Consider the following 22,495-nt stretch of genomic DNA (forward strand, 5'->3'; position numbering starts at 1 on the left):
AAACATGAGTTAGTACTTGGTGGCAAAACCCTTGTTGGCAATCACAGAGGTCAGACGTTTCTTGTAGTTGGCCACCAGGTTTGCACATATCTCAGGAGGGATTTTGTCCCACTCCTATTTGTAGATCTTCTCCATGTCATTAAGGTTTCGAGGCTGACGTTTGGCAACTCGAAACTTCAGCTCCCTCCACAGATTTTCTATGGGATTAAGGTCTGGAGACTGGCTAGGCCACTCCCTGACCTTAATGTGCTTCTTCTTGAGCCACTCCTTTGTTGCCTTGGCCGTGTGTTTTGGGTCATTGTCATGCTGGAATATCCATCCACGACCCATTTTCAATGCCCTGACTGAGGGAAGGAGGATCTCACCCAAGATTTGACGGTACATGGCCCCGTCCATCGTCCCTTTGATGCGGGGAAGTTGTCCTGTCCCCTTAGCAGAAAAACACCCCCAAAGCATGTTTCCACCTCCATGTTTGACGGTGGGGATGGTGTTCTTGGGGTCATAGGCATCATTCCTCCTCCAAACACGGCGAGTTGAGTTGATGCCAAAGAGCTCCATTTTAGTCTCATCTGACCACAACACTTTCACCCAGTTGTCCTCTGAATCATTCAGATGTTCATTGGCAAACTTCAGACGGGCATGTATATGTGCTTTCTTGAGCAGGGGGACCTTGCGGGCGCTGCAGGATTTCAGTCCTTCACGGCGTAGTGTGTTAACAATTGTTTTCTTGGTGACTATGGGCCCAGCTGCCTTGAGATCATTGACAAGATCCTCCTGTGTAGTTCTGGGCTGATTCCTCACCGTTCTCATGATCATTGCAACTCCACGAGGTGAGATCTTGCATGGAGCCCCAGGTCGAGGGAGATTGACAGTTCTTTTGTATTTTTTCCATTTGCGAATAATCGCACCAACTGTTGTCACCTTCTCACCAAGCTGCTTGGCGATGGTCTTGTAGCCCATTCCAGCCTTGTGTAGCTCTGCCATCTTGTCCCTGACATCCTTGGAGAGCTCTTTGGTCTTGGCCATGGTGGAGAGTTTGGAATCTGATTGATTGATTGCTTCTGTGGATAGGTGTCTTTTATACAGGTAACAAACTGAGATTAGGAGCACTCCCTTTAAGAGTGTGCTCCTAATCTCAGCTCGTTACCTGTATAAAAGACGCCTGGAAGCCAGAAATCTTTCTGATTGAGAGGGGGTCAAATACTTATTTCCCTCATTAAAATGCAAATAATTTTTGACATGCATTTTTCTGGATTTTTTTGTTGTTATTCTGTCTCACTGATCAAATAAACCTACCATTAAAATTATAGACTGATCATTTCTTTGTCAGTGGGCAAACATACAAAATCAGCAGGGGATCACATACTTTTTCCCCTCACTGTATCGCCCCTTGCATCTGAAGCTAAGCAACCCCACACCACCCTAACGTTGCTCCCAGATCATACTGCCCCTTGGGACAGGTACACTGGCTACTCTTTCACTTGGCCACATCCTTGTTTTTACATCACGTCTAGTCTCATTCACTAGCTGTGTGCTTTACAATGCTGAGAGCCTAGAAGCTGGCAGGTGGGCACACAACAAGCTAGAAGAAAAAGAAACACACACCTATTAAGGTGAGGTGCTGGCTAGCGGAGTAGAAAACTTGAAAATAAGGGAGAGCCGCACACTCTAGGAGCACAGATGTAAAAAAGTAATATCCAACGCTTCTACAGCCAAGCTGTCTTCATCAGGGTATAATCACACACACTGCGGGATGACTCGTTTATATAGTGTCAAAAGACACACAGGTGTCTGTAATCATGGCCAAGTGTGGCCTAATATCATTGGTTAATTCTCAAATATAAAAATGGCATACAAAGAACAGCATACAAAAAAACAAATGGATAGCATACGATCATAGATTCATTTTAGACTACACAAGCTTACAAACAATTACAATGGCAAAGTCACAATTATCACAAGAATGGCTTCAGATCAAAGTCTATGTTGAGACCGAAGGGAGCAAGGGTCTTTAAATTAAAGATCCAGGCAGCCTCTCGTTTTAACAATAAATTATCAAGGTCACCCCCTTTCCTAGGGAGGGTGACATGTATGCTGTTCTTTGTATGCCATTTTTATATTTGAGAATTAACCAATGATATTAGGCCACACTTGGCCATGATAACAGACACCTGTGTGTCTTTTGACACTATATAAACGAGTCATCTCACAGTGTGTGTGATTATACCCTGATGAAGACGGCTTGGCTGTCGAAACGTTGGATATTAAATATTTACATCTGAGCTCCTACAGTGTGTGACTCCCTTATTTTCAGGTGGGCACAAAACGCCTTTTTTTTTTTTACCATGACTCCTATGTACCTCGAGATGCCTTGAGTCTCTGTCCCAATCTGTTGCGTCGTTCTCAAACAACCTACAGTAGTCATATTTATGTCGGGGTCCTTGCTATTTAAGCCTTATGACTCCCCACTAAGGATGTTACATCACATCATATATAAACTTGGACCAACAGGATTGTTTGGTCACCGTGGTCAGGATCTGTGCTCTCCAGGGGCCTTATTTATCAACTGTGTGTACATTTCTTACTAAATTCTGGCATACCTGGAGATTGATAAATCCTACAAACTGTCCCATGCAACATATACGCATGTTTTCAGTGATAAATCAGAACCAAATTACATTATATTTTTTTAACAAAAACGCCCTCATTAGCTGTATGATTTGGAAATGTTGGAACTGGGCCATGTCCTTTTCTAAAAGAAAGCTGAATAGCAAATTTGATTACATTTTTGTAGAGGTGTGGGCAGAATGTTTTAATCTTTTGCAGAGACTCTCAAAAATAAAAATGCATTCTGCCAATAGCGAGTACCAAACACTGGTCATGCATTCTGCAAGATTGATTGTCTATTGAACAATTTAAAAGTAAATGTTGCCTACAGCCCACACGAATTGTTGTTCAATATTTTGTTTATCAATACATGATTGTGTTTCTGAGATGAAATAGGCTATTATATCGTGCTCCTATCGCACAGCAATACTGTAGCCTACCCATACTGTCATAGGCTACCAGCCTATTTGCTTTTGAGCATGGTTGGCTATTGAATGAGCAATGAATAAATGGTAGCCATTATTTATAATTCCTGTGCATCAAACACCTCAATTTCCCCCAAAATAACAATCTTTGCTTGCAATACAGTTGATCGACCATTAGAAGTTGTACCTACGCATGGTCTGAGATTTAAAATGGATAAATACCAACCTTTGTGGGAAAACTGGTTTAGTCATTTTTCTGTGCACACACCTTTGATAAATGAGGCCCCAGGTCAAAACCTACAAACACTGATCTGCGTTATGTACGTTTTCCCCAACATATTGAGGAGGAAGGAACCATTTCAAAATGAAAGATAATGTTTGCATTTTATGTACTGGGCAAGTACTGAGTTTGGGGGGAAAAAACAACTTCTAACATGTTCTAAAGGTAGCCTCAGCGATATGATGCAGAAAGTGAACCGCAGTGGGTCAATTTCCTCAACAACTAAGAGCGTTGAAGCATGAGGCTCAACTTCTCCACTGTTTTGGTCCCTCGGCTACCATGCTTTGAACAGCGCGAAGCGAACCCGTGCACATGCGCAGATACTGTATGACTGCATCTTGCTCATCTCAATATCTGCTGCTCGTGGCAAGATCATTTCTTTGAGTCTACCTTTTAATTTACCAAACCATAAGGTGAATGTTGAAGAGAATCCTATTGTTTTGATAGTGGTCAGATAAATGTACCAGGAAGTACTGTGATGTCTGGTATTAAAACACAACATGTATACATACTAGTTCCAGACCTGGGTCCAATACTTTCAAATATGAAATATGAGCTCGATTTAGATTGCCTGGTACAACAGAACCTATGGAATAGTCCCATTTTTAAATGCAAACGCCAAGCTAAATCAAGCCCACCTTAATTACTTTCAAGTATTTGACCCAGGTTTGGCTGATATACATGGTACTTTAGGGTTCCTATTACTATTGGCAGAATAGTGAAACATCTTAAGATTTTTTTTGTTTCGTTTTTTTTTGTGTGTTAAAGAAATTGTGCGCCAATTCTAATATTCTATTCAATGGTTCATACATAAAATAATCTCTCCTATTGTAGACGTGAATCTAGATGAATTACCAGGATCCATTTAAAGATATAAGTATCATTATTCAGATTCAACCTCATCACAGAACACAGGGAGCTGGCTCTCTTATACACTCACTCAGGCTAATCAACAATGTTAATGAAGATGACAATTAACAATGCGGTCATAATATTGAGCACCATTCCTATATAGTTTTCTCAAGACCTTAAATTCCATCCGGGACTTTTTAATCAACTGAAAAGTCCATCATTTGCAGAAGTTGCAGCACCGCTTAACAATATCTATTGAGTGATTGACTTTTAATGCTGATGATCAACATCAAAATGTCAATCTGTCACGGCGATCGGTCAAGTCTTTTTTTATAATGCTAATGGGATACTACTGCTTCCTTATTTTTTTGGGAGGTCAAAAGCCCTTTTTCAGTTTGACTTTGAAATGACTGTCCATTAAAGGTTTTTAATGCTTTAAATGTATTTTTTACTGTAACATGCATTTGTTTATATAGTGCATAGTTCTAATTGATAAATGAAATAAAGCTGTGGTGTATGTATATTCAAGTTTAGAGTCTGGGTCTTAATCACCCGGCTACTGTATTATGTGTTGAAGGACACATTTTTGTGACTATTTATATTTCCTACTGTCTGTGCATTCAAACCTGACGCATTTCAGGTGATGCAATTTTAGTATTGTTTGTACCTTTGCAAAAAAAACAATAATAAAGAAAGTGATTGAAAAGCACAAATATCCTAATTTCTTTGATGGTGTGTGCCAGGTTGAGTGGCTTATTGTGGTTTTATTGATCCCGGCAACACGGAACCAAAATGTCCCAGCTATTTGTCTGTCCACGAGAGATTACGGTATTCTACAAAACAAACAGCAGTCAGAGACCGTTATCTTTTTGTCAATACGACTTTACAAATGGAAAAGATGTTGACTTACCGTAAGCAAACACATATCCTAAATATTAATTGAAATTGCAGTTATAAAAAATCTTAATTATGTGCACTATATCACTATATTGTCACATAAAATCTACATTTTTCACAAATATATTTATCCTAAAAAGAAAAAGACCCCATATTGTCCATTTTTAACATTTAATTGTACAAATACCTACACATACAGTATATGACCTATTCAGATTGACCAGTGTAGGAAGTTGTCAAGAAATGCAGCAAACACACAGAGCCATGTTCTTCCTGTGGCAGAGCAGGACATGGCCATTTTTCATTGTGTTTACACAGGCAGCTCAATTATGATCTTTTGACATTTATTGGTCTTTTGACCAATCAGATCGAAACTTTTTCAATAATTGGGCAAAATATCAGAATTGGGCTGCCGGTATAAACGCAGACAATGTCTCTGAACTGGAGGATCTGGCCTACCTGTAGACCCATCCTTAGGCTTGAACAGGAGTCCCCAGTGAAACCTAAGCTGGACCTGAGCACCATATTACTGGAGCTATTTCCTTGTTCCTTGTAGTTGTTAATAGCCCAGAGGTGACTGACCGTTTCCCTTGGAAACGGCAGCAGAAAGAGTTCCATAGACTATTTGAGTCTCAATAGAATCACAACCTTCTCACATCTCGCTTGCCCAATAAACATTGCCATTGGCACATGATATTCCCAAGCATAAAGAGTCGTCCTTCAGTGTTTTGTGTAGATAGGACCTGGAGATGAGCACCGGGGTTGTGGAACATCTTATCTCAGGGGCCCCTCTGTTCCTCCTGACCTAGTCCAGAGGCTCCTGTTTGATCCGGATAGTGGTGGTGGTGCCGATGGACTGACCCCTGTGGAGCTCGCGACACAAGACGTACTCGCTGAACTGGGAGGAGTCAACTCCGCCACCACACGACGCCCTCATGCTGAAGCCCTTCTGGAACAACCTCTCCAGAACCTACAGGGAGCACAGGACAGGACAGACAGACAGACAGACAGACAGACAGACAGACAGACAGGAGCTTTAGACATTTGACATGAGTTAATCAGAACTATTTGTATAGCACTTTCAATACAGGTAACAAAGGGGTTCACTTCATAAAATAAAAGTACAAACCAAGAAACAAATACAGGAGGAAGGACAATTAAAAATCATTGCAATCATACATTAAAAGTATCTTTATAAAAGTGTGTCTTCAACAGCGATTTAAAAACAGGCACTGAATCTATAAGCCTGATCTCCCCTGGAAGACCATTCCAAAGTTCAGGGGCCCTAATTGCAAATGCCTGGTCTCCTTTCATTTTCAACCTAGACTTTGGAATGGTCAACAGTGCCCTGCCAGAGGATCTCAGGCTGCATTATGTCATGACGTTGGCCTCTTTGAGTACAGGGAGGACAGTTGACCCCCTCCCCCCTTGCACCATCCCCCAACCTACCTTCCCCCACCCAGGCCCTGTGTGAAAGGGTTGTAAAAACTCTAAGAGGAGAATCTCTTGCCACATGGCCCATAGAGAGACACAGGAAATTCTTCCAACTCACAGAATTGGGGAGCCAAGCGACATTTGTGTTCTGGAGAAGGTATGGAAGATTGGTGAAGAATCCAGCTACGAACTGGTCCGCTTGGTACAATTTTGTGATACTCAGAAGAGACAATATAGCCATATTACCATAAAACGGTTTATATAATAGCCTCAGCCTTGAGACTTGCATCCACATGGTTGTATAGAATGTATTAATAAGGATAAAGTTATTTGTAATACATTGAGATGCTATGTACTGATGTTAATGTGATAGAATTGTATTTCTGTACCAAGCTTAACTCAGTCATCGGCACGCCCCCAGGGACACAGACAGGACCAGGCGTCATGTGACATGTTCACTATAAAACTATACCCTGATTTACTTTCTAACAGACCAGGCCTCCACTCCATTGCGAGTTGGCCAATAGGTTTGACCATCCAATCCATCTACTGAAAGTGAACCATACCACGTGGTTAACTTTTAGACTATTGATATCGACAGAATAAGAACAAGTCTTTGATATTAATTAATAGTCTGCAGCTAGAAATTATATCATTGAACGCGAAGACCAACGAAACATCCATTCTATAACGACATTAATGAATGTCGCTTTGAAAGATCCATTCTAACCGAGAGAGAGAGAGAGAGAGAGAGCGAGAGAGAGAGAGAGAGAGAGAGAACTCTCCAACAGAACGACTCTTCAACAAGAATCCCGACGACACACTGAGCGTAAATATATATTGATTGCAATTGTTCCCAAATGAGTGAGCGTTCATGTGCAATTGATTAGCATGTCAATTGTTAATATTAATGAACTCTGTGTACCTCCTCAGCTGAACATTTTATGACCCATTGTTCTACAAGACACCAGCCATGCCTGTTAGCCACTAGGGCACATTACTCTACCAATTCTTTGTGATGATAATTACTGTTTGTATGTTTTCTGTTAATTACTTAGTGTAGTAAATAAATTATTTTAAGACAATTGATGTATGGATGACTCTTAGTAAAGACTGGGTTCGTGCAGATACAACAATTTACGACGTTTGGAATGAGACTGGACGCGAGATAAAATACACCATTTAAACCAGAAGATAATCGGCCTATACTATAATAGAATATAATATATAATGTTATAATTTAGGAAAGTTATATTAGGAAAATTATAACTTTGTAATCTGAATATTTTCCTTGGTGCCCCGATCTCCTAGTTAATTACAATTAAACGATTAATCAGTTTAATCGCGTGATAATAATTACAGGGAGTTAATTGATAAACATGTCTTCAGTTTAATGGTATCCCAAAGACACGACAATAGTTATAGTGTGGAGTACGCTATTGTTATACCCTCTTCCTTATACGTATGGTGGATTTGACCTAGAACTACACAGCACCTGAACTTAGTTGAGCCGACAGCACTCAAAGTAAAGCTTGGAAGGAACCACATAACAGAGTTGACCTGGAAGGAACCACATCATAACAGCGCTGACCTATGGAACTACATTACCGTCCATACCTGAACTGAGTTGAGCCTGCAGTAGCCGTTGAGCGGAAACCGGATAACATGTGTGGGGTCCTGGTTCCAGCCGGCGTTCACCGAGTTACACATGACGTCTCCGGTCTCGGGGAAGATCTCCTCAATGAGCACCTTCTCCCCGCTGAGGGCAATTCTCTCACCCAGGTCAGGGGTCACTCGGACCACCAGGCACTCGCAGGGCCGGCTCTTCTGGCCCTCCCGCTCCGTCAGCCAGCGCTCCAGCTCGCGGACCATGGGTGTCAGCTGATAGTAACGAGCCTCCTCGTATAGCTGGGGGAAGTCCTGCCATAGTAGAAACAAACACATACTGTTGAAGCAAGGATACATACTGTACACACAACACACGCGTGCACACATACGCACCGACAAACACACACACTAATGTTCATAAACAAACTGACATGGGTACAGCCTGATGTGGTTATTTGTTAGCCAACTGCGTTGTCATTGTCCGGATAGATAAACGTGTTTAACTTGATAACAACAAAGGATTTAACTAATAGACTGCCTGAAATCAAAGCTAATTTAACTATAATACACACACAGGGTTTGAATTTCAGGATACCCAGAGGTGTTGGGCACTATTGTCATATATTAGTGCATTCAAAGTATTAAACATATCAGTAAGACTTTACTTGAAGAGAACCTAAGGACGGCATAACACAATTACAACTCACATAGACGGCGTCCTCAGAGCATGCGGAGACCAGCTGGCTGGTGTGTTTACGGACATATTCAATCAATCCTTATCCCAGTCTGCTGTCCCCACATGCTTCAAGAGGGCCACCATTGTTCCTGTTCCCAAGAAAGCTAAGGTAACTGAGCTAAATGACTATCACCCTGTAGCACTCACTTCCGTCATCATGAAGTGCTTTGAGAGACTAGTCAAGGATCATATCACCTCCACCCTACCTGACACCCTAGACCCACTCCAATTTGCTTACCGCCACAATTAGTCCACAGATGACGCAATCGCAATCACACTGCCCTAACCCATCTGGACAAGAGGAATACCTATGTAAGAATGCTGTTCATCGACTACAGCTCAGCATTTAACACCATAGTACCCTCCAAACTCGTCATTAAGCTCGAGACCCTGGGTCTCGACCCCGCCCTGTGCAACTGGGTCCTGGACTTCCTGATGGGCCGCCCCCAGGTGGTGAGGGTAGGTAACAACATATCCACCCAGCTGATCCTCAACACTGGGGCCCCACAAGGGTGCATTCTCAGCCCTCTCCTGTACTCCCTGTTCACCCACGACTGCGTGGCCATGCACGCCTCCAACTCAATATCATGTTTGCAGACGACACTACAGTGGTAGGCTTGATTACCAACAACGAAGAGACGGCCTACAGGGAGGAGGTGAGGGCCCTCGGAGTGTGGTGTCAGGAAAATAACCTCACACTCAATGTCAACAAAACAAAGGAGATGATCGTGGACTTCAGGAAACAGCAGAGGGAGCACCCCCCTATCCACATCGACGGGACAGTAGTGGAGAGGGTGGAAAGTTTTAAGTTCCTCGGCATACACATCACAGACAAACTGAAATGGTCCACCCACACAGACAGTGTGATGAAGAAGGTGCAGCAGCGCCTCTTCAACCTCAGGAGGCTGAAGAAATTCGGCTTGTCACCAAAAACACACAAACTTTTACAGATGCACAATCGAGAGCATCCTGTCGGGCTGTATCACCGCCTGGTACGGCAACTGCTCCACCCATAACCTTAAGGCTCTCCAGAGGGTAGTGAGGTCTGCACAACGCATCACTGGGGGCAAACTACCTGCCCTCCAGGACACCTACACCACCCGATGTCACAGGAAGGCCAAAAAGATCATCAAGGACAACAATCACCCGAGCCACTGCCTGTTCACCCTGCTATCATCCAGAAGGCGAGGTCAGTACAGGTGCATCAAAGCAGGGACGAGAGACTGAAAAACAGCTTCTATCTCAAGGCCATCAGACTGTTAAACAGCCGTCACTAACATTGAGTGGCTGCTGCCAACATACTGACTCAACTCCACCCACTTTCATAATGGAAAAATTGATGTAATAAATGTATCACTAGCCACTTTAAACAATGCCACTTTATATAATGTTTACATACCCTACATTACTCATCTCATATGTATATACTGTACTCTATACCATCTACTGCATCTTGCCTATGCCGTTCGGCCATCACTCATTCATATATTTTTATGTACATATTCTTATTCATTCCTTTACACTTGGGTGTATAAGGTAGTTGTTGTGAAATTGTTAGGTTAGATTACTTGTTAGATATTACTGCATGGTCGGAACTAGAAGCACAAGCATTTCACTACACTCGCATTAACATCTGCTAACCATGTGTATGTGACAAATAACATTTGATTTGAAGTACATAAGTATTTCCTTCTGTTGAATGTATGTGATGGATTCATTTATACCAAATGTTTATCTCCACACAGAAAACATATCTGTACATCTCACCTCCCCTGTCTTTTCCCCTTGCATGCTCAATATTATGATACTATTGCAGCACACACACACACACACGCACACACACGTACACTCACACAGCAAGCGGTACCGATGCACCAAGTCTGGAACCAACAGGAACCTGAACATCTTCTACCCCAAGACACAAGACTGCTAAATAGTTAGTTAAACAGTTAACCAATAGCTAACCAATAGCTAACCAATAGCTACCCAGACTATCTGCATTGACCCTTTTTGCACTAATCTCTTTTGACTCATCACATTTGATTTGACACACACACACACACACACACACACACACACACACACACACACACACACACACACACACACACACACACACACACACACACACACACACACACAGCAGACACTTCTGTTCATAATTACTGCGTGAGAGATAAAGAGAGAGCTGCTTATTTTTCCCTCTGCATTTTCTCCAAACTGCTTCTGACATCAGGCATACACAGAGCTGCTACCCCCTCAGGCTCCTCTCTGTATCAAAGCCTGCCTCCTTAGCTCCCCTCCCTTCATAGGCTTGAAGCGAGGGATAGATGTGTTTTATAAAAGAAGGCTCTATCTGCAGGGCACTTTAGTCATCCTGGGCAAAGCACAGAATAACACAGCTACACTAACTACAGAGAGAGAGAGATGAGTGAGATGCCAGATACACAACCACACACACATATGTAAGCACTCTGGCATACACGCACACATACACGTGCACACACACACATACAGGTGCGCACACACACACACACACACACACACACACACACACACACACACACACACACACACACACACACACACACACACACCACTTTAGCAAAAAACACAGTGTCCCTGCTTCCAGCCATGCAGAATCGACCCCTGTAGGAGCCCAGGGCGAAATGGAGACCTGATTAAAGTGTCAGAAAGCTACAGAGTTTACACACACATAGCGCTTATAGAGGTACACAATGATAGAATGAAGATAAAGATGTGTTTCTGGGCAGAGCAGGATAATTGTATGACTTTACGGTCATTTTGCATTTGCCTAACCATCCTGAAATCTCTATGAGAGATACTATGTTTGTAATTGTTTGCATGTGTGGAAATGAGGTGCCTCTGGTTCAGAGACTGTGTTAGCCCGCTGAACAACAGCCTAGGCATTAGCTCAAAGAAATAACAAGTCTTCATGGCTAGGGCAAGTTACCTTATTACGCAAGCATAGTTCAACCAAACCACCTTTGTTAGACATACAGTACATAATGTCATGTATTATGTTACTCTTTGAGATGTGAGCTGTAAGAGAGCTGTCCTGTAGTGTGTACTGTACCTTGAAGTCCTCTGGGAGAAGTAGTTTGCAGGTCCTGAGGAAGCTGAGAATGTATCTGAATATGTCTCCATCCCTGTCGATGAAGTAGTGCTGCTTCAAGCTGTCCAGTACAATGGGCTCTGTTCCATTAAACAGACGACTGATTCTGGAGAACAGAAAAAGACAATGGTTGAGAGCTCTAAATTCATACTTTGAATCAAGTAGTACTTGAAGTATGTTTAGGAAACCGTAAAACTTGTTTCTAGTGTTTGATCATCACTTACATTGTAGGCAGGAAGTGGGCTAGAACTGCATGTTGTTTATTCTAGTATAGAAAATACTAAGGGTTTACTACAACTTCTGAATCACATACTCATAATGTGTTATTTATATTTGTCCTCTCTCTCCAGAAATCGATGCCAACTGCTTTCTATAAGCCCAGTTACTCATCTTTCTACTTCTCTCCTCTCTGCCTGAGGTGGTCCTCTACTCTTCCAGCAGGAGTGTCACCTCACAGCTCCAGGCTGCTCAGCCTTCTCTCCTCTCTGCCTGAGGTGGTCCTCTACTCTTCCAGCAGGAGTGTCACCTCACAGCTCCAGGCTGCTCAGCCTTGTCTCTCTCTGCCTTCTCTACTCTTTCTTTGTCCTCCAAAAAGCAATTAAAATCTACCCTTTCTTTTCTCTCCAGCCTTTTCTCTCTCTTTTTTGCTAGATCTCTCAAAAATTATCATGGTTACCAAAGGTATTGTTTCAACATGATGTTGTGTGGATTTCTATAAGTCTTTTAGTAATGTATCAGTCATAATGCAGTGTCAGTATGAAGCTGTCCATTAACTTGTTGTATCGCTCAATAATATGTTATTTCTCAAGAAAAAATATGGTGCCATATGCCACGGTGCCAGATGCATCCCGTATTTGTATTTGTATTTATTATGGATCCCGATTAGCTGCCAAAGCAGCAGCTACTCTTCCTGGGGTCCAGCAAAATGAAGGCAGTTTAATTGCCTTACCTAGACTCTGGGTATTTAGTGAGAGTCCCCAGGCTGCTGGTGTACATGTGTCCTCCCACGTCGATGTGGACCGGGGCATTGGCTTTAGTCAGCTGGGCCGGTGATGGGATGCCCTGGGCATTCATTGGAGAAACTGGAGAACGACTCATAGACATCCTGGACATGCTCCTTCCCTCCTACAGCAACACATGGAAACAGATAGTCTTTGTATTAGAAGTGTGTACTGTATCTGCCCTGAGAGTAGTAAAGTGAAAAATAGTGAAACATCTACTTTTCATTAAAGGCCCAGTGCAGTCAAAAATGTGATTTGCCTGTGTTTTATATATATATATATTTCCACCTTATGAGGTTGAAATAATACTGTTAAATTGTGAAAATTATGCTAATGCCCTTTTAGTGTAAGAGCTGCTTGAAAAGACCGCCTAAAATTCCAGCCTGTTTTGGTGGGATGGAGTTTTGGCCTGCCTGGTGACATCACCAGTTTTCAGTTTTCCCCTCCCCACTTAGACCTCTCCCAGACAGTCCTAGTAAAATTCTTGCTTGAGAAATTGCTCTTTGCTAAGAAGCTATTTTTGTTTCTATCTTTACCATTTTAATTTAAAACAATCGCAGTAAGGTACTTAATTGTTACCTAGAAATGCTTTGATATTGAGATAAAAACGGCTGCATTGGACCTTTAAAGTTAGGCTACTGATGAAGTAATGACATGAAGTAGTAGCAAATGAGGTGCAAGACTGTACAGTAGTTTAGACTATAGTAGGGCTAGCAGCCAATCAAACTGTTTCAGAGATACAATAAGCCTGAACGTTCCCCAATTAACATGAATACAATATTCATGGACTGCAGACAGTAGTTGAAGTTTCCCACATTGAAGGAACAGAGGGCATTCATGACCCCAGGGCACTGGGTAAAGTGCAGCTTCTGGACAAATTGAAACAACCAACCCCCCACCAAGTCTCTCCATTGTAAAGAGGTTGTTTGAACCATAAAGGTGAACAGGAGGTGAACTTCATTCAGTGTTTTGCCAGGGGAAAGATGCCTGGGGCTGCTGAACAGAACACACAGAGTCCTCATTTCCAGGGTGTTATCTCCTCTGCTTAGCCAGAAACCAGTATTTTAAGAAATCGATTTAAAAAGAAAAACATTTCATGTTATAAAACCAAAAGGAAACTACATACATTTCACCCATATTTTCCCCATATTCTGAGATGTAATATTCCTTACTGTACATATTATTTCACACATGAATTCAATCAAGAACACATGTATTGAATAGAAAGAGTAACGAATAGCCTATAATAACGTTCTAAAAGCAAGCTTGGGCTTGATATACTCTAGGCTATTCCCCCAAACGCTCTCAGTTCTGACAGCACGGCAATAAACGGTGAATAACAATTTAGGATGTAATTGGGGATTCTATCAGTCACTGAAGTTTGCGTTCTCCTGCGTTTCGGTAAAATATAACAAATATGTCACAATCCACTGGTATCCAAATAGAGCTACCGCCGGCTCACTTTTCTTGGTGTGTGGAGTCCAAACGTTTGAAAACGTTGTGGTTTAATCACGGAAAATATACACCAACGCAATGATTTTATAGAGTAGCTGTGTCTTTAAGATTCTACTGTAGTGTCAGACAGACTACATGTTCTCCACCAAATAAAACTACAAATGAAACATATTGCGTCCTTACCTGGGAGGACACGGATACAGAAGACATAGGAATCTCTTCTCCCTTCCGATTTTATCTCTGTTTATGTCAGTTGGGTCGTCGTTTGCTTTAAATCCGTCTTTGTCCGAGCCTTGCTTTTTCTGATATGATGAATCCGTCGAGTTTTATGAGAAGAAAGCTAGTCCGTCTCTAAATAAAAGGAGGGCTAGTAGAATTCTTGCCCTAGGCTATTCAAACGCCCGAAGGGCAAGGATTAGGTTACAATAGAGCAGCTTTTTATCTCTCGCCTCAACTCGTTTCAAGATGAAAATTAGATCCCCCGTTTCTTATTTCACAAGTAAATTTGATTTTACCAAAAATATCGCGGTTTATTTCCAACGGAGAGCGGTCTGGTCTGCTGCACGGGTAACGGTGTTCGGTTCAATCTTGCTCCGTATCAGATTAGTGTCATAATTCACTCAACCGATGTACCAGTGTTAATAACTGGCAGTGTGTATAAAAAAAACATACGTTTAACTTGTTGATACAATGTCTACTAAAGTAGACTACGGTCAATATCAATCAAACTATAAAATGATAGGTTCTGCTCAGAACTGACGCACAAAGCGTGCGCAGATCTTCTCTGTCCTGTAGTATTCTCTTCTCTGGCCCCAATCAGAGGTGTCATGCCCATAGGGGGCAATGGGGCACGTGCCCCCTCAGATTTGTCCTGTTTAAAAAATAATATAATAATAATATATATATATCTATATATATACATACACACACACACATGAAAACATATATACATATACACATATATATATACACACACACATATATATACACACACATATATATAAATATATAAGATGTGTTTGTTTCTCTGTAATACTACTAGTCACCTATCAATTTTAAGAAGTTGGCTTTAGCCCACATAGGTTCCCAACTTAATTACTATTTACCAAGAAGCCATTTCAGGCTCTCAATCAAATTAGAGTAGCTAGCTTGTCTAACTATTTTAGCTGGCATGCCTGCTGACATGGTAGACTTTAGAAAAGCAAGCAATAACTAAATGTACTGAATAAGACTCATTTCTTTCAATCCTTTACTCAGATTTGAGCAGAGAAGCATATTTATTTTCTTTTTAAAAAGAACCACCAGTGAGGAGGATACACAGTTCAATAGGTATGCTTAGATATGCAGAAAAATTGTATGTTTTTTACTTAGAATTAACCACACTCATTACGGCTCTAGATTGCAGGAAAAGCTGTTTCAGGTGTTTGAAAAATGAACATTTGTCCAACTTCTGGACGGGACCACCACCCAGCCATTCTTACATACTTTAGGCCCCATTCGATTTTTTGAGTGTGTGACGCCCCTGTCCCCAATAGCTAATATTCTAACATCAAACATCCCCCTGGCATTGAAGCCAAATTACATCTATCTTCATGCATTATGCCATTGCAAAAGGCCCCCTTTCAGGTGCCTCCGGTCAAATGCACCATTTCAATTATTGTGCGCTGTTAGATGGAGATGTTTGCCCCCAGCGCTTGCAGGCAGATCCGTTTTACTCCTCAAACACAAGCTCAGTTTGGTACGCTATTGGTAACAAAATATAGGCCAATTTTAAATCTGTTGCAATCCATCAAAATTGGTCAAAGCATGATCTATCCATATGGTCACCACTTTGGGTTCCATTGCACACAGCATTGCACAGAGAAATTCCAAATGTTTGATTATTTGTGTACTTGTTTGACATTTCACTGCATTGCTATGAGCTAATAACATAAGCATTTCGCTGCACCCACTATAACATCTGCTAAACTGTGTACACAACCAATAAACTTTGATTTGATTTGAAAAGCTGTGATGTCCCTTTTCGCATGCTTAGAATATTAATACAATTGAGAAAAAATATCTAAAACGTATGGGAAATTGATATACAGTACCAGTAAAAAGTTTGGACACACCTACTCATTCCAGGGTTTTTCTACTATTTTCAACATTGTAGAATAAAAGTGAAGACATCAGAACTATGAAAAAACACATATGGAATCATGTAGTAACCAAAAAGGTTAGTCACCCTTTGCATTGATGACAGCTTTGCACACTTGGCAATTTCTCAACCAGCTTCATAAGGTGGAATGCATTTCAATTAACAGGGGTGCCTTGTTAAAAGTTAATTTGTGGAATTTCTTTCCTTCTTAATGCGTTTGAGCCAATCAGTTCTGTTGTGACATTGTAGGGGTGGTATACAGAAGATAGCCCTATTTGGTTAAAGACTAAACCGTATTATGGCAAGACCGTATTATATTAAGACCGTATTATGGCAAGAACAGCTCAAATAAGCAAAGATAAACAACAGTCCATTACTTTAAGACATGAAGGTCCCTCAATCTGGAAAATTTCAAGAACTTTGAAAGTTTCTTGTGCAGTCACAAAAACCATCAAGCGCTATGATGAAACTGGCTCTCATGAGGACTGCCATAGGAAATGAAGACCCAGAGTTACCTCTGCTGCAGAGAATAAGTTCATTAGAGTTACCAGCCTCAGAAATTGCAGCCCAAATAAATGCTTCACAGAGTTCAAGTAACAGACACATCTCAACATCAACTGTTTAGAGGAGGCTGCGTCAATCAGCCCTTTATGGTAACCACTACTAAAGGACACCAATAATAAGAAGAGACTTGCTTGGGCCAAGAAACATGAGCAATGGACATTAGACCGGTGGAAATCTGTCCTTTGGTCTGATGAGTCCAAATGTGAGATTTTTGTTTCCAACCACTGTGTCTTTGTGAGACGCAGAGCAGGTAAACAGAGGATCTCCGCATGTGCGGTTCCCACCGTGAAGCATGGAGGAGGACGTGTGATGGTGCTTTGCTGGTGACACTGTCAGTGATTTGTTTAGAATTCAAGGCACACTTAACCAGCATGGCTACCACAGCATTCTGCAGCGATACGCCATTCCATCTGGTTTGCGCTTAGTGGGGCTATAATTTGTTTTTCAACAGGACAATGACCAAACACACTTTCAGGTTGTGTTAGGGGCTATTTGATCAAGAAGGAGATGGAGTGCTGCATCAGATGCCCTGGTCTCCACAATCACCCGACCTCTACCCAATTGAGATGGTTTGGGATGAGTTGGACCGCAGAGTGAAGGAAAATCAGCCAACAAGTGCTCAGCATATGTGTGAACTCCTTCAAGACTGTTGGAAAAGCATTCCTCATGAAGCTGGTTGAGAGAATGCCAAGAGTGTGCAAAGCTGTCATCATGGCAAAGGGTGGCTACTTTGAAGAATCTCAAATCTCAAATATATTTTAATGTGTTTAACAAGTGTTTTGGTTACTACATGGTTCCATATGTGTTATTTCATAGCGTTGATGTCTTCACTATTATTCTACAATGTAGAAAATAGTCAAAATAAAGAAAAACTCTTGAATGAGTAGGTGTGTCCACACATTTGACTGGTACTGTATACAGCACAGATATAAATTGCCCATATGTTTAGATTTATTGTCAGCTAGTTTTTCTCAATTGTATTAATATTCTAAGGATGCATGACAAAACATTTTGAGAGCACACAACAAAATAATGTCTGGCATAAAAATGAACCTGAAAAATATACATAGGCTAGCCTAACTGAACCATTTCAAGCATTGCCCAATGCATTTCCTCTCTTATGAAGCTATGGGTGAGAAGGATGGGATGGACATAAAACTCATTGCTTTATTAATTTCCAATTTATTTTTACATGAAAGTCATGCATTCTCTTCATCGGTTTAATCAAACTAGGAAATAGAGCAATCCATACACACAACGTCTGTTCGACACCAAGACTCCAGTGTTAAATCCTGTTCTTCCATTTGTTTTTGCCCCAGGGTGATGCTGTGCATGTGTCTTACTCTGCATTAGTGCAAACCAACAGAAGGACTTGATTCTGTCTCTGTTCCAAATGGCACCCTATTCTCTATATAGTGCACTACTTTTGACCAGATCCCATAGGGCTTTGATCAAATGTAGTGCACTATATAGGGAACAGGGTGTCATTTGGGACATACTATTCTCTTTTTTTTCTACTTAAAAGAAACCCTGCAGTTAGTTCAATTAGATGACGTATGAGAAAGATGTTGTGAATTTACAGATTTAAATAGCTGGCAAAGTCACCCCAGGCACTGGCAGTTAATTTTCTTAATTTATGAATTTTATGCTGAATGTCTGATGTGAGAAGGATGTGGAAAGAGAAGAAACAGATCAGTTGTCTTTATGTCCTAAGAGCTGATGGCTCAAATGAAATATATCTTGTCTCATTTCCTATGCGCCAATACAAGGCAGCAGAGTGCCCCCCCTCCAGTCACTGGGGGGAGGGGGCCTGCAGCCCCCCAGGGCTAGGGGAGTGAGACACGGCTCTATTGTACACTGAACATTTTGAAATTAATTAAAATGGTCATATTTCTGTCACTTCCTTAAATCAGATGTGGAAAAACAACAAATAAATGTTTTGTTGAAATGGCTTGTTAATCATGGTAACTGTGCTTGAAAACCCAAACAAAAATGTACATGTATATTGGCAGTGTAAGGCTAGGGGATTTAAATAATTTGTCATACAACACTTCTGCACAAACATGTAGAACAATTGTACATTAACTCTTTACACTTAGTGTGATCATCTGTACTGTAACGAGGCCCATACAATTACCCAGAAAACCTCAAACATGTTTCAATGTACATTACCAACCGATTCAAAGATCATGAACCCTCAGATACATCTGGAAGGCCATATGTGATGAACCAAGATATTATACAGTAATGCCACTCAACTCTATATATTTTCCTTGTCCCTTATTTCCTGTGTTTCTGTATTTTAGAAATATATTGTAACAAGTCTATTGCATGCAAAATACAAAACAAGTAGAGAGAGATATCTTGTTGATTGTTGAGAGGATGTTGTATGTAGGCTGTTTGCCAGTCAATAAAAGTGCATTTGACAAAAAGTACATCAGTTTTAACACTATAAAAAGCATTATGACTAAAAGCTGTATAACCCCGGGGCCTCACGAGTGGCGCAGTGGTCTAAGGCACTGCATTGCAGTGCTTGAGGCGTTACTACAGAAACGGGTTCGATCCTAGGCTGTGTCACAGTCGGCCGTGACAGTGGACCCATGAGGCGGCGCACAATTGTCCCAGGGTCGTCCGAGTTAGGGGAGGGTTTGGCCGGGCCGGGATTTCCTTGTACCATCGCACTCTAGCAACTCCTTGTGGCAGGCTGGGTGCCTGCAAGCTGACTTCGGTTGCCAGCTAGACGGTGTTTCCTCCGACACATTGGTGTGGCTGGCTTCTGGGTTAAGCGAGCAGTGTGTCAAGAAGCACTGCGGCTTGGCAGGGTCGTGTTTTGGAGGATGCATGGCTCTCTACCTTCGCCTCTCCCGAGTCCGTAGGGAAGTTGCAGCGATGGGACAAGACTAACTACCAGTTAGATATCACGAAATTGAGGAGAAAAAAGGGGATAAAGAGAAAACAAATCTGTACAACCTATGCTCAAAGTAATCAATTCAAATCATAATTGTAACCAGATGTAAATAAGAAATACATCAGTGTCTGTACAGTGAGGGAAAAAAGTATTTGATCCCCTGCTGATTTTGTACATTTGCCCACTGACAAAGAAATGATCAGTATATAATTTTAATGGTAGGTTTATTTGAACAGTGAGAGACAGAATAACAACAAAAAAATCCAGAAAAACGCATGTCAAAAATGTTATAAACTGATTTGCATTTTAATGAGGGAAATAAGTATTTGACCCCCTCTCAATCAGAAAGATTTCTGGCTCCCAGGTGTCTTTATAGGGAGTGCTCTTAATCTCAGCTTGTTACCTGTATAAAAGACACCTGTCCACAGAAGCAATCAATCAATCAGATTCCAAACTCTCCACCATGGCCAAGACCAAAGAGCTCTCCAAGGATGTCAGGGACAACATTGTAGACCTATACAAGGCTGGAATGGGCTACAAGACCATCGCCAAGCAGCTTGGTGAGAAGGTGACAACAGTTGGTGCGATTATTCGCAAATGGAAGAAACACAAAAGAACTGTCAATCTCCCTCGGCCTGGAGCTCCATGCAAGATCTCACCTCGTGGAGTTGCAATGATCATGAGAACGGTGAGGAATCAGCCCAGAACTACACGGGAGGATCTTGTCAATGATCTCAAGGCAGCTGGGACCATAGTCACCAAGAAAACAATTGGTAACACACTACGCCGTGAAGGACTGAAATCCTGCAGCGCCCGCAAGGTCCCCCTGCTCAAGAAAGCACATATACATGCCCATCTGAAGTTTGCCAATGAACATCGAAATGATTCAGAGGACAACTGGGTGAAAGTGTTGTGGTCAGATGAGACCAAAATGGAGCTCTTTGGCATCAACTCAACTCGCCGTGTTTGGAGGAGGAGGAATGCTGCCTATGACCCCAAGAACACCATCCCCACCGTCAAACATGGAGGTGGAAACATTATGCTTTGGGGGTGTTTTTCTGCTAAGGGGACAGGACAACTTTACCGCATCAAAGGGACAATGGACGGGGCCATGTACCGTCAAATCTTGGGTGAGAAACTCCTTTCCTCAGCCAGGGCATTGAAAATGGGTCGTGGATGGGTATTCCAGCATGACAATGACCCAAAACACACGGCCAAGACAACAAAGGAGTGGCTCAAGAAGAAGCACATTAAGGTCCTGGAGTGGCCTAGCCAGTCTCCAGACCTTAATCCCATAGAAAATCTGTGGAGGGAGCTGAAGGTTCGAGTTGCCAAACGTCAGCCTCGAAACCTTAATGACTTGGAGAAGATCTGCAAAGAGGAGTGGGACAAAATCCCTCCTGAGAGGTGTGCAAACCTGGTGGCCAACTATGAGAAACGTCTGACCTCTGTGATTGCCAACAAGGGTTTTGCCACCAAGTACTAAGTCATGTTTTGCAGAGGGGTCAAATACTTTTTTCCCTCATTAAAATGCAAATCATTTTATAAAATTTTTGACATGCGTTTTTATACATTTTTTGTTGTTATTCTTTCTCTCACTGTTCAAATAAACCTACCATTAATATTATAGACTGATCATTTTTTTGTCAGTGGGCAAATGTACAAAATCAGCAGGGGATCAAATACTTTTTTCCCTAACTGTAGTGCTTATTCAAGGCCCACAAGATAACAATCTCTTCCGTAGTGTTCATATTAATAAATCTCAAATGAATCATCTCAACCTTGCACTCCAGCCAGTACCTCAGTACAGAAAGGGCTTGGGGTACTTAAACATCAGATAATCCATGTAGTAAAGGTCATAGACCCTCTGTCTCTCTGTGCTGTTCAAAGTATATCTGAGCAATGGTGGAAGAAGTCCTTTCTGCCTTGACGTTGGCAGGCACCCGATGCTCTGTAGCAGGAAGTTGGCCTCCTCCGTCATGTTCTCAAACTTCCCGATGAAGTCATAGTGCAGCAGGCAAGGGCTGCAGAGCTGGCCGACCGGCTACCTGTGGATGTCCATGCTGCCTCGCGTCCAACATGTACTGGACAAACTCCCTGAAGGTGACCCCATCGCCGGTCCTCAGGGCGGAGAGCGAGGCCTTGGCCCGGTACTGGGAGATGATGGGCCGGCCGAATGCTGAGTGGTAGTACCAGTTGGAGCGCTCAAACTTATCGCAGAAGGCCGAAACCAGCCCCTCTAATGGCTCCCATACAAAGAGGACCTTGGTGTAGGAGCAGAGGCACTCTGCCACGCCCGCATGGTCATAGGCGTCCAGTCGGCAGAGCTGGTTGGCGAAGTGGGCATCGTTGTGGGCGGTGCAATGAAATACAATTATACGTGTAAATCACCTACTGTAGTGACATGTACTGTAAATGAAATTAACCACTATAGTTACAATGCCTGTCCTCC

The 22,495-nt window shown here is 42.0% G+C and overlaps 1 protein-coding gene across 2 annotated transcripts; it reads right to left on the minus strand.

The window, feature by feature from the left end:
• Positions 1-5,030: 5,030 nt before the first annotated feature.
• Positions 5,031-15,238, minus strand: LOC115197524 (BTB/POZ domain-containing protein kctd15). 2 transcript variants are annotated; one of them, XM_029759151.1, is made up of 5 exons: positions 14,615-15,238; positions 12,925-13,100; positions 11,937-12,081; positions 8,113-8,415; positions 5,031-6,031 (listed from the first exon to the last, which is right to left on the minus strand). In XM_029759151.1, the coding sequence occupies exons 1-5, from the start codon at positions 14,639-14,641 to the stop codon at positions 5,867-5,869; spliced, it is 816 nt and encodes a 271-aa protein (XP_029615011.1). In that variant the 5' UTR covers positions 14,642-15,238; the 3' UTR covers positions 5,031-5,866. The 2 variants fall into 2 exon arrangements, with proteins under 2 accessions (XP_029615011.1, XP_029615012.1); XM_029759152.1 differs by lacking the exon at positions 14,615-15,238 and adding an exon at positions 14,439-14,545.
• Positions 15,239-22,495: the final 7,257 nt, after the last annotated feature.

The sequence above is a fragment of the Salmo trutta genome, chromosome 7 (assembly GCF_901001165.1).
Source record: "Salmo trutta chromosome 7, fSalTru1.1, whole genome shotgun sequence".
Classification (NCBI taxonomy): Eukaryota; Metazoa; Chordata; class Actinopteri; order Salmoniformes; family Salmonidae; genus Salmo; species Salmo trutta.